Raw genomic sequence first — 12901 nt, forward strand, 5'->3', positions numbered from 1 at the left:
CACACACACACACACACACACACACACACACACACAATTCTGTATGATATCCTGTTGTCAATGCACTTCTCTGAAGCAGTGGGAATAGATGAATATTTCAGTGTTCATGGTAAAGTCAGAGAGAGAGAGCGAGAGAGAGAGAGAGAGAGAGAGAGAGCGAGAGAGAGAGAGGGAAATAGAGAGAGAGTAAATAACAGGATATAGAGCACCGAAGTCTAGCGTCAATATCGGTAGAGGGCACGGGTCCAAGTATGGAAAAAATCATTAACATGGTGAAACACATCTTGATGACATCATCAAGATGTGTTTCACCATGTTAATGATTTTTTTCAGACCTCTAGTTCTAGGAAACACAGAGTGGGGGGACTTTTTTATTATTTCCACACAACAGCTCTAAGGTATATTAATGACATAGTAAAATGTTGAAAATGAGTGGAATGCCCCTTTAAGTATAATGCCAAGAAGAGTAGCATCCTGATTGTGCGAAGTAAAGAGGATAAAAAGGGCAGTTTTTCCTAACTTTATTCTCAGTGATAACATTCTCCTTGTCTGCAGTGAGATTAAGTACCTCGGGCACTATATCTCTTTTTTTTGAATTATTATCTTTTATTTGCTTTTAGCATTTCATTTACATACAGTTTATAAAATGCAACCTATAAATAAATACATTTCCTAACTAAACAACCCCAACCCTTCCCCGACCCTTCCTAGTACAAGAAACTAACAAATGCATGATTTTCTTTTGTCCATGATCGTCTGTGCTAAAAACATAAATAATAAACATGACAACAACAAGAATGACAGATAGACAATTGTAACAGTGATAACATCAACAATCTCCATTATGCTTCAATTAGCCCTCTCCAGTTCACGTCCCATGTTTGGAATGTAATCCATTGCCCGACCCCAGATCTTCTGAAAGTGTGACATTTTTCCTTTTACATTATACATGATTTTTTCCGGTGTACAATAAGATAGGAGTTCTGCCCACCATTGTTTAGTCGGGGGAGGGGGTTCGGATTTCCAATGACAGAGAATACATTTTTTTGCAGCAGACATTGCTAACAGGATACATTTCTTTTCAAAGACGTCAAGATTGCTCAGCATAGAGACATCACCCAGAATAGCTATTCGTGCGTCAGGAGTCAAATTTTTTCCAATAATTTTAGAAAGTTGTTCAAATATGAATTTCCAATAATAATTTAACTTCCGGCAATTCCAGAACGTGTGGATTAGATCTCCTTTAACGTGTTGGCATCGAAGACAATTGGGTGATGTCTCGTGGCTAAATTGATATAATCTGTGAGGTGTGTAGTAAATTCTATGTAATATATTAAATTGAATTAACCTGTGTTTTGTATTTGTTAAAGTTGTTTGGGTGCTCTGGAGCAGTGACTGCCATTCTTTCATAGTATATTTGTGTTTAATGTATTTTTCCCATTTATTTTTTTGTTGTAGCATCTTGTCATCTTTCTGCTCGTTGTTCATCAGTGTGTACATCTTAGATACAAGGCCCTTCGATGAGTTTGTAGTGTTAAACAGTTTCTCTATTGGTGTTTCAGTCATATGGGGATAGCTATAACTGTTATTTTTTACCCAATTCCGTATCTGTAAATATTTAAAAAAGTTGGATGTTGGTAAGTTATATTTCGCTCTCAGGGAATTAAAATCAGAAAAAATGTTTTGATTATACAAGTCTCTTATCTCACTGATTCCCTTGGATCTCCAGTTTTCAGATATCCCATCACTAATAATTTTGGGGACACAAGGGTTGTTCCACAAAGGCATGCTCATTAACAAGGTATTTTGTTTTCCCATTAGTTTAATAGTTTCTTTCCAACATGCAAAAGTATGATGTATAATCTGGTTTTTAGTAATAGAATTAAGGGTTTTTTGCGTGTCTATATAAGGGATTATCTGTAGTGGAGTGGGATGGATTATGTTTCCTTCCAGTTTAACCCATGCTGGTGTGGACAGCCTCTCACTATTGAGCCAACACCAAATAACACGTGATTGACAGGCTAGGTAATACAGTCTGAAGTTGGGGAGATTTAAACCCCCTTTATTCAGGGGAGCCTGTAGTGCTTTTAACCTGATCCTAGCCCGTTTCTGGGACCACAAAAACATTGAGATGATTTTGTTCAGTGATGTAAACAGGCTTGGTGGGCAGCTGAGTGGGATTGACTGGAACAAATAAATTAGTTTAGGCAGAACATTCATCTTGACCACATTAACACGTCCAATTAAGGAAATTGGTAGGTCTTTCCATTTGTATAGGTCGGTTTTAATTTTTTCCATAATAGGCAAATAGTTATTTTGGTATATTTGGCTCAGGTCATTAGATATTTGGATTCCCAGGTATTTAAAGCTTTTTGGTGCCCATTTGAAATGGGAAACCAATGGGTGGGTATTGTGGGTAGTAACACTATTTAGTGGCATTATTTCACTCTTGTCATAATTTATCTTGTAACCAGATATGGCACTGTATGCCTCTAATATGCTGAGTAATTGCGGCAAGGATTTATCTGGGCGGGTAATATAAATTAATAAATCATCACAATATAGTGAGAGTTTGGATTCGTTTGTTCCAGTCTTTATGCCACATATATTGCTGTTGTTCCGAATTGCCACCGCCAACGGTTCAATGGCCACGGCGAACAGATATACGGAAAGTGGGCAGCCCTGTCGTACTCCACGTGCCAATTGGAAAGGTTTGGAAAGTATACCATTTGTCAACACTTGTGCCTTCGGAGAGCAATAAAGCATCTTAATATAATTGATGAAGACATCACCAAAATTCATCTGCTTCAGTGTATAAAAAAGATATTCAAATTCTATTGTATCAAAAGCTTTTCGAGCATCCATCGAGATTACAAATCTTGAGTCATCTGTTTGTTTAGAGAGCTCAATGATATGAAAAAGTTTTCTGATATTATCTGAACCCTGTCGCTGCTGAATAAAACCTGTCTGATCCTCGTGGATTAAGAGAGACATCACAGGGTCCATTCTTAGTGCGAGTACTTTAGAAAATATTTTATAATCCACATTTAGCATTGACAGGGGCCTATAGGAGTCACAAAGTTGTTTGTCCTTAGAGGGCTTAGGAAGTACATTGATTGTTGCCAATTCTAGACTTGGTGGTAATTTACCATTATTGAGACTATCTTTGAGCATGTCCATATAAGGGCGGATTAATTTATTTATGAACTGTTTATAAAATTCGGCAGGTAGGCCGTCTGGACCGGGTGCTTTGCCCGTTTGCAATGAGTTAATAGCCTTGGTGATTTCTTCCTTCGATATTTCTGTCTCAAGGTTAGTTCTCACTTCTACAGGAAGCTTAGTAATCGGTAAGTTTCCCAAGAAGTCCTCACATTTTGATTTTCAGATTTATATAGATCATGGTAAAACATTTCAAAACGCTGGTTTATCTCTTCAGGTTTATGTAATACGTCACCATCCTTAGATTTGATTGAGTCTATTGTTTTTGCCATCTCTTCTTTTCTTATTTGCCAGCTAAGTAGTTTGCCGGTTTTGTCCCCCTTTTCATAGTAGTGGTATTTGGTTCTAGCCATATCTGCTTCTACTTGGCTAGTGGTTAAATTGCTATATTCAAGCCGCTTTTTTACTAGTATGTGAAAGGTTTCAGCTCTATTGGTTTCTGCATGTTTTTTCTCTAGTTCGTGAATTTCTTTATCTAGTGTGTTTAAATACTGTCTACTTTTTCTTTGTTTGGAAGCTCCAAAAGACGTTATCTGGCCTCTTAGGAAAGCTTTCAGTGTCTCCCAAATTATGCTTGGGGAGGCGGAGTTAGCATTAATTATTAAAAAGTCGTCGATTTGCTTTTCTAAGAAGTTAACAAAATCAGGGTCGTTAAGGAGATATGGCTTGAATCTCCAACGCTTAGTTTTAGGTTTGTCAGAGTATTGTTTCACCTTCAATTTCAATGGGCAGTGATCCGATATTGTGGAGGCTAGATATTTACATTCTATTACATTGTGAAGTAGTGTTTTAGTTGTTAAAAACAAGTCTAATCTGGAGTAAGTGTCATGAACCACAGAATGAAATGAGTATTCCCTCTCCAGTGGGTTAAGAACTCTCCAAACATCGACCAACCCCATTTCAGACATACCATCCCTTACAACTTTAGCTGCGGCACTTAATGGCTGGGGGTTCTTATTAGATCTATCTGATGAGCTCAGTGTCAAATTATAGTCACCTCCAAGGATACATGTGCCATAGTTTTGTGCAGAGGATAATAGAATATTCCTAAAAAAGGATGAATCATCTTTGTTGGGGCCATATAGGTTAATAAGTGTAAATGGTTCGTGGTTTATGTCACATTTGAGGATTATCCATCTACCAGCAGTATCTTTTTCTTGAGAACGTATTTTTAGGTTTAACTGTTTGTGACATAGTATGGTCACCCCTCTTGATCTGGAATTAAAAGAGGAATAAAATACTGACCCAACCCAATCTTTTTTCAACTTCACATGCTCTGCATCAGTCAAGTGGCTTTCCTGAATGAATGCAATGCTGCAGTCTTGATTCTTTAAATAGTTGAGAATCTTTTTCCTTTTTATGGGATTATTGATGCCCTTAACATTGAAGGACATAAATGTCAGAGTGCTAGTCATCTAGAATCTTTTTCAATGTTGACTTTAATAATGGTTTAATTATGGTTTTGTTATAGAGATTGCAGCATTCCATTTGTACATGAGCGTGTGTGTTTTTGCACACACACACAAGTTTACAGTATATATGCCTACAATTAGTCACTCCAGTTGTGTCATACCATCTGTCATAGTTCATAAGATCACATGCATTGAGTTCATGAAAATAATATGTATTTGTACTAGGTCCCTCCCCACCCTTCTCATCCCCCCATACCCTCCCCAAACAGAAAGTAAACCACAACATACTCACTAGCCCCATATCTATTTCTCCACTTGGCTCCCTGTTAACTTCCCCTTTAAATTGCCAGGTGGCACTATATCTCTGATGACCTCACAGATGACAAAGACATTCATAGACAAAGGTGCAAGCTGTATGCCCAGGCAAACATTTGAATGAGGAAATTTCATAATTGCTCTTCAGATGTCAAGGTATCACTGTTTAAAGCTTTCTGTACACCGTTGTATACTGCTCACCTGTGGAGTAACTATTATATGCAACTACAAGGTTGCATATAATGATGCATTACGTTTACTAGTGAGGGTACCAAGATGGCACAGTGCCAGTCAGCTGTTTGTGAACTTGGGGGTGCCCACTGCCTACCTGTCAAGCCCTTCTAAGAAACTTAATGTACAAATTCATGTGTCGACTAGAGGAGTCTGACAATTGTGTCATCAGGTTGTTAACCAACCCTGTGCAGAGCTCTAATAGGTTATCTTCCATGATTTGGAGACATTGGCGAAACTGCCTCTACAGGCTGTGAGCATATGCACTGTGTATGTATGTATGTATGTATGTATGTATGTATGTATGTATGTATGTATGTATGTATGTATGTATGTATGTATGTATGTATGTATGTATGTATATTTTAATTTTTCTATTTTTAATTTGTTTTATTATTTACTGTCCTTTGTTCCTCTGTATGTGATCTGGACCGTGAGTCTGCAATAAAGATTGAATTGAATTGAATATTCTCCATAGAGAAATTACTTCCGTGAACCAGGGGATGAGCGAGTGACGTCAGGACTTCGGCGCTCTATAGATAATTGCGACAATAGGTCGCAATTGCTATGAAAACCTCAGTCAGTCAGTCTGTCAGTCAGTCCATCACGCCACCATATATGGCCGTCAGTCCGTCACGCAAGTGTAGTGGTCTAGTCTAGTGTAGTGGTTAGAGCATATGGTCTAACCACTACACTAGGGCGGCCCTCAACCCACTGACAGCATCATCAGGGACATTCACCACTCTGTCCAATCCACTGACAGCATCATCATCATCAACATTCACCACCCTGTCCAATCCACTGACAGCATCATCAGGGACATTCACCACTCTGTCCAATCCACTGACATTCACCACCCTGTCCCCATCAGGGACATTCACCACCCTGTCCAATCCACTGACAGCATCATCAGGGACATTCACGACTCTGTCCAATCCACTGACAGCATCATCATCAACATTCACCACCCTGTCCAATCCACTGACAGCATCATCATCAACATTCACCACCCTGTCCAATCCACTGACAGCATCATCATCAACATTCACCACCCTGTCCAATCCCCTGACAGCATCATCAGGGACATTCACCACTCTGTCCAATCCCCTGACAGCATCATCAGGGACATTCACCACTCTGTCCAATCCACTGACAGCATCATCAGGGACATTCACCACTCTGTCCAATCCACTGACAGCATCATCAACATTCACCACTCTGTCCAATCCACTGACAGCATCATCAACATTCACCACTCTGTCCAATCCACTGACAGCATCATCAACATTCACCACTCTGTCCAATCCACTGACAGCATCATCAACATTCACCACTCTGTCCAATCCACTGACAGCATCATCAACATTCACCACTCTGTCCAATCCACTGACAGCATCACCATCAACATTCACCACTCTGTCCAATCCACTGACAGCTAGCATCATCAGAGACATTCACCACCCTTGTCCAATCCACTGACAGCATCATCAGAGACATTCACCACCCTGTCCAATCCACTGACAGCATCATCAGAGATCTTCCATGATTTGGAGACATTGGCGAAACTGCCTCTACAGGCTGTGAGCATATGCACTGTGTATGTATGTATGTATGTATGTATGTATGTATGTATGTATGTATGTATGTATGTATGTATGTATGTATGTATGTATATTTTAATTTTTCTATTTTTAATTTGTTTTATTATTTACTGTCCTTTGTTCCTCTGTATGTGATCTGGACCGTGAGTCTGCAATAAAGATTGAATTGAATTGAATATTCTCCATAGAGAAATTACTTCCGTGAACCAGGGGATGAGCGAGTGACGTCAGGACTTCGGACTCTGTCCAATCCACTGACAGCATCACCATCAACATTCACCACTCTGTCCAATCCACTGACAGCTAGCATCATCAGAGACATTCACCACCCTTGTCCAATCCACTGACAGCATCATCAGAGACATTCACCACCCTGTCCAATCCACTGACAGCATCATCAGAGACATTCACCACCCTGTCCAATCCCCTGACAGCATCATCAGGGACATTCACCACTCTGTCCAATCCACTGACAGCATCATCAGAGACATTCACCATGTCCAATCCACTGACAGCATCATCAGAGACATTCACCACCCTGTCCAATCCACTGCCGCCAGGACGTGCAGAGAGTGTTAGAGAGGCAGGGGCTGAACTCCCGTAAGGGGGCACTTTTGGACAAAAATAGCGAAAATAGCAGATCTACAAGCTATTTTCGGGGGCGCAACCCAGCACTCTTTAGCTAGTGGAGATGTAGTGTAGTGTAGTGTTTAGCTAGTGGAGATGTAGTGTAGTGTAGTGTTTAGCTAGTGGATATGTAGTGGACGACATGGATTTAGAAACAAATTTGTTCAACGCAAAAATGCTGCGTTCAAGTTTAGGAGATATCTCCTGAATGCTGTCTTCGGGTATGGCATTAACACTCCGATTGCCCGGGGTTATTTAATCCATTAAATCATAGGTTATTTAATCCATTCAATCATAGGTTATTTAATCCATTAAATCATAGGTTATTTAATCCATTAAATCATATGTTATTTAATACATTAAATCATAGGTTATTTAATACATTAAATCATAGCGCCCAATCGATTTATAGCAGAGGAGCACTTTTCCCGACGGACCGGATGTTATCCTGGATGTGGATGTAGCAGCTAAATGTAGACAAAACACTCTCGATGCGATCGACAACAACGGGAGGCAAGATTAAATCTACCGCGACTAGCGACTGGACAGCGGGGAGCCATCTAACACATGATCTTTTCTTAGAATTGGACGGGATGATTTAGATCGCGAGTTATTAACGCTTTAAGATTTTCGTTATCGTCGACTAAAATAGGCGCTCCTGAGCTGTGGAGCGATGCGATCGGTTTTCATACCAATAAACTACGTATTTTGGATAAAACTTCGTCCTGGGCGCTGGGTGTTACTAATAGAAAGGACGTTGAACTTTGTCCTGGGAGATTGGGGTGTTAAGGAGGGGCATGTGCCATTTATTTCAACATAGTAAATGCTGCATTCATGGTCTGGTTGAGGGCAGTTGTTTTACAGACGGGTAAAAGTGCAGGGACTGAAGTCCCCTTTGATGTCTATGTGTGCACGTCCCTGGCTGCCGCACCCACGGCCTGGCGAACGTTAGCGGAGCGTCGGTAGCAGCACCAACGTTAGAGGAGAGTCGGTAGCAGCACCAACGTTAGAGGAGTGTCGGTAGCAGCACCAACGTTAGAGGAGCGTCGGTAGCAGCACCAACGTTAGAGGAGTGTCGGTAGCAGCACCAACGTTAGAGGAGCGTCGGTAGCAGCACCAACGTTAGCGGAGCGTCGGTAGCAGCACCAACGTTAGAGGAGTGTCGGTAGCAGCACCAACGTTAGCGGAGCGTCGGTAGCAGCACCAACGTTAGCAGAGCGTCGGTAGCAGCACCAACGTTAGAGGAGCGTCGGTAGCAGCACCAACGTTAGCAGAGCGTCGGTAGCAGCACCAACGTTAGCGGAGCGTCGGTAGCAGCACCAACGTTAGAGGAGTGTCGGTAGCAGCACCAACGTTAGCAGAGCGTCGGTAGCAGCACCAACGTTAGAGGAGCGTCAGTAGCAGCACCAACGTTAGAGGAGCGTCGGTAGCAGCACCAACGTTAGCGGAGCGTCGGTAGCAGCACCAACGTTAGAGGAGAGTCGGTAGCAGCACCAACGTTAGAGGAGCGTCGGTGCAGCACCAACGTTAGAGGAGCGTCGGTAGCAGCACCAACGTTAGAGGAGAGTCGGTAGCAGCACCAACGTTAGAGGAGCGTCGGTAGCAGCACCAACGTTAGAGGAGAGTCGGTAGCAGCACCAACGTTAGAGGAGCGTCGGTAGCAGCACCAACGTTAGAGGAGAGTCGGTAGCAGCACCAACGTTAGAGGAGCGTCGGTAGCAGCACCAACGTTAGCGGAGCGTCGGTAGCAGCACCAACGTTAGAGGAGCGTCGGTAGCAGCACCAACATCAGAGGAGCATCGGTAGCAGCACCAACGTTAGAGGAGAGTCGGTAGCAGCACCAACGTTAGAGGAGAGTCGGTAGCAGCACCAACGTTAGAGGAGAGTCGGTAGCAGCACCAACGTTAGCGGAGCGTCGGTAGCAGCACCAACGTTAGAGGAGCGTCGGTAGCAGCACCAACGTTAGAGGAGCGTCGGTAGCAGCACCAACGTTAGAGGAGCGTCGGTAGCAGCACCAACGTTAGAGGAGCGTCGGTAGCAGCACCAACGTTAGAGGAGCGTCGGTAGCAGCACCAACGTTAGAGGAGAGTCGGTAGCAGCACCAACGTTAGAGGAGAGTCGGTAGCAGCACCAACGTTAGAGGAGCGTCGGTAGCAGCACCAACGTTAGAGGAGAGTCGGTAGCAGCACCAACGTTAGCGGAGCGTCGGTAGCAGCACCAACGTTAGAGGAGAGTCGGTAGCAGCACCAACGTAAGAGGAGTGTCGGTAGCAGCACCAACGTTAGAGGAGAGTCGGTAGCAGCACCAACGTTAGCGGAGCGTCGGTAGCAGCACCAACGTTAGAGGAGAGTCGGTAGCAGCACCAACGTTAGAGGAGAGTCGGTAGCAGCACCAACGTTGGAAGAGAGTCGGTAGCAGCACCAACGTTAGAGGAGAGTCGGTAGCAGCACCAACGTTAGAGGAGCATCGGTAGCAGCACCAACGTTAGCGGAGCGTCGGTAGCGGCACCAACGTTAGAGGAGCGTCGGTAGCAGCACCAACGTTAGAGGAGCGTCGGTAGCGGCACCAACCAGAACAGCTTGAGCAGTTTCTAGTCAGCAATGAGACTGCTGAACAAGAGCTAAGTCCAGTGACACTGCACAAACAGAACTTTGTGCACTTTGTCTGACACAAAGTGACATGAGTGACTTTGTGTCAGACGTCAGAGTGACTTTCATTCATTCCCACTGCCATCTCTTCTAGTCAATTAAATCTTCTTTTAGTGGTGTAGCGCATCATCATCTTCTTTGAAAGGATGCCAGAGAGAAACAGAGTGATGCCACACGCACATGCACGCACGCAAGCACGCACGCACGCACGCACGCACGCACGCACGCACGCACGCACGCACGCACGCACGCACGCACGCACGCACACACACACACACACACACACACACACACACACACACACACACACACACACACACACACACACACACACACACACACACACACACACACACAGACTCTGCTCTCTCACTCATTTAAAAGAGATCTATTTAGTTGTCTGCTTCTCCCACACAAGTGGTTTAACAATGACACGTTCCTCTGAATGGAGGGGGGCGGGGGGGTCGCCCCCAACCCACAGTTACAGAAACAATCTATATCAACTCCCACTCAAGTCTCCTCTGTCTCTCTCTCCCCTGAGTCCTGCACACACTTCTGCATAGTGCATATAACAGGCAAAACAGAGGGATGCCACACACAAGTAGGCCACCATTGCGATGCAATAGCAAGATCTTAAGCTATGTGGTTTGTGGCTCTGCTCAGCCCTAGCTGTTACTATAGTGTAGCTAAAGAAAGAACACTAACCCTAACCCCAACGCTTGACAATACCTTAGCAATTTCAATACTATACACCTCATTGTCTTGTCCCTGTTCCCTCTACACCAAATCATCACATAACAAACAAGTCTGTCTATTGTGACCTGTCCTGAATAGAGATGCTATAGGGTTTAAGTCTGTCTATTGTACCATGTCATTAATAGATGCTAGGGTTTAAGTCTGTCCCGGACGAGCCCCCATTTCATGTTACGGCACCCACCTAGGGGAACTGGACCGCAACATGACGACGATGGACCCCTCTTAAAGCCTCCCAAATGAACCACCAGAAAACAGGAGTACAGCCTTCCAATGGGTTTTATTTTCTTGTCTTCAGGGTGGGGAGGAGTCGGAGGACTGAGCAAAAAGAAGGAAAAAAAACACTAACTAGTCTAACCCTGACTAAACTATCCCGACTCAATAAACAAAAATACAATTACTACACCACCTCCTGTTTATCAAAACATGAGAAAACTGGGCCCCAAAATAAATAACCCCCCACCCTTACCAAACCCGGCTGGTTAGATCATTGTAAGCCTGGTTAACTCATGATAACAGACAGACTAGGGAAACACATTATGGAGCGCACAGACTGAGCAGTGGGTTTGCTGGCAGTCCACATGGGAGTGAAGAGAGGACACCTGGTGCTGAACAGAGGTGGCCTTTTATCCTCCTCCACCACCAGCCGGGGACCAATCACCTCTTCCAGGCTCCGAGGCACCACCTACTTTCCAAATCATTCACTTACTCTCTCACTCTCCTCTGCCCACTTCCTCCGCTGACACACCTGTCACACATCACTCTCTCATCAAGCCACCTCATACTAGGGAAAAGACGATTAACCCTACCTATATTCCAACTTCCCATGTATTATTACAGACCCAGGGTCGTAACAATTGTACCATGTCATTAATAGGTGCTAGGGTTTAAGTATGTCTATTGTGAAATGTACTGAATAGATATGCTAGGGTTTAAGTTGTTAGGTGGTTACTATGCCTCTCCAGTCCTGTGGAAACCAGACACCTGTCTTGTCACTTGAATCGATGGCTGAACCATGGTCGAGCTCATTTAAAGGCAAGAGGCAAGAGGAAAGTGTTCTGAAAGTAGGTCAGGAGAGGCTTATTGTCGGTATCAGCCAGAAACGCAGGAGTCTGTCCCCGTTACAATGCGCTAGACCTCTGAGACATGGAGCGCCACACCTACCATCAGCTCACAGTACTTACAACAACACCTACCATCAGCTCACAGTACTTACAACACCTACCATCAGCTCGCTGTACTTACAACAACACCTACCATCAGCTCCCTGTACTTACAACAACACCTACCATCAGCTCCCTGTACTTACAACAACACATCAGCTAGCACACGCACGCACGCACGCACGCACGCACGCACGCACGCACGCACGCACGCACGCACGCACGCACGCACGCACGCACGCACGCACACACACACACACACACACACACACACACACACACACACACACACACACACACACACACACACTCACCGTCTGCTGCAGGTCTGGGATGGAGATGCGTACGACCAGCGAGTGTGCGGGAACGTTGTCCAACGACGTGTGGCCCGATGGCGACATGGCCGCGATGGTCTCATAGATGGTCTCATCTCGGGAGGAGCTGTCGGACGATGCAGACTCCTCCGAGCTCGGAGCCATCTCGTCCTCGCTGGAGGTGGGGCTCCGGAGCATGGCCTGCAGGCTTGGAGGATTCATCTGAAACAGAACGGACGTTTCATTAGTCTGTGTTCAACACCACCGAACATCGCTGATCTGGTCAACACCACGGACAGCACATCACTGATCTGTTCAACACCACGGACACATCGCTGATCTGGTCAACACCACGGACAGCACATCACTGATCTGTTCAACACCACGGACACATCACTGATCTGTTCAACACCACGGACACATCGCTGATCTGGTCAACACCACGGACACATCACTGATCTGGTCAACACCACGGACACATCACTGATCTGTTCAACACCACGGACACATCACTGATCTGTTCAACACCACCGAACATCGCTGATCTGGTCAACACCACGGACAGCACATCACTGATCTGTTCAACACCACGGACACATCGCTGATCTGGTCAACACC

At 44.5% G+C, this 12901-nt stretch overlaps 1 protein-coding gene across 1 annotated transcript in view; it reads right to left on the reverse strand.

Moving 5' to 3' along the window:
* The window catches only part of shank2b (SH3 and multiple ankyrin repeat domains 2b), a gene marked incomplete at both ends in the record, with an annotated part of 198263 nt that extends 185782 nt beyond the window's left edge, over nt 1-12481 (reverse strand). Inside the window, 1 exon segment of the mRNA XM_079496376.1 lies at nt 12284-12481. Coding sequence (XP_079352502.1) covers nt 12284-12481 — 198 coding nt within the window.
* Nucleotides 12482-12901: the final 420 nt, after the last annotated feature.

The sequence above is a fragment of the Electrona antarctica genome, assembly GCF_951216825.1.
Source record: "Electrona antarctica genome assembly, chromosome: 3".
Lineage (NCBI taxonomy): Eukaryota > Metazoa > Chordata > Actinopteri > Myctophiformes > Myctophidae > Electrona > Electrona antarctica.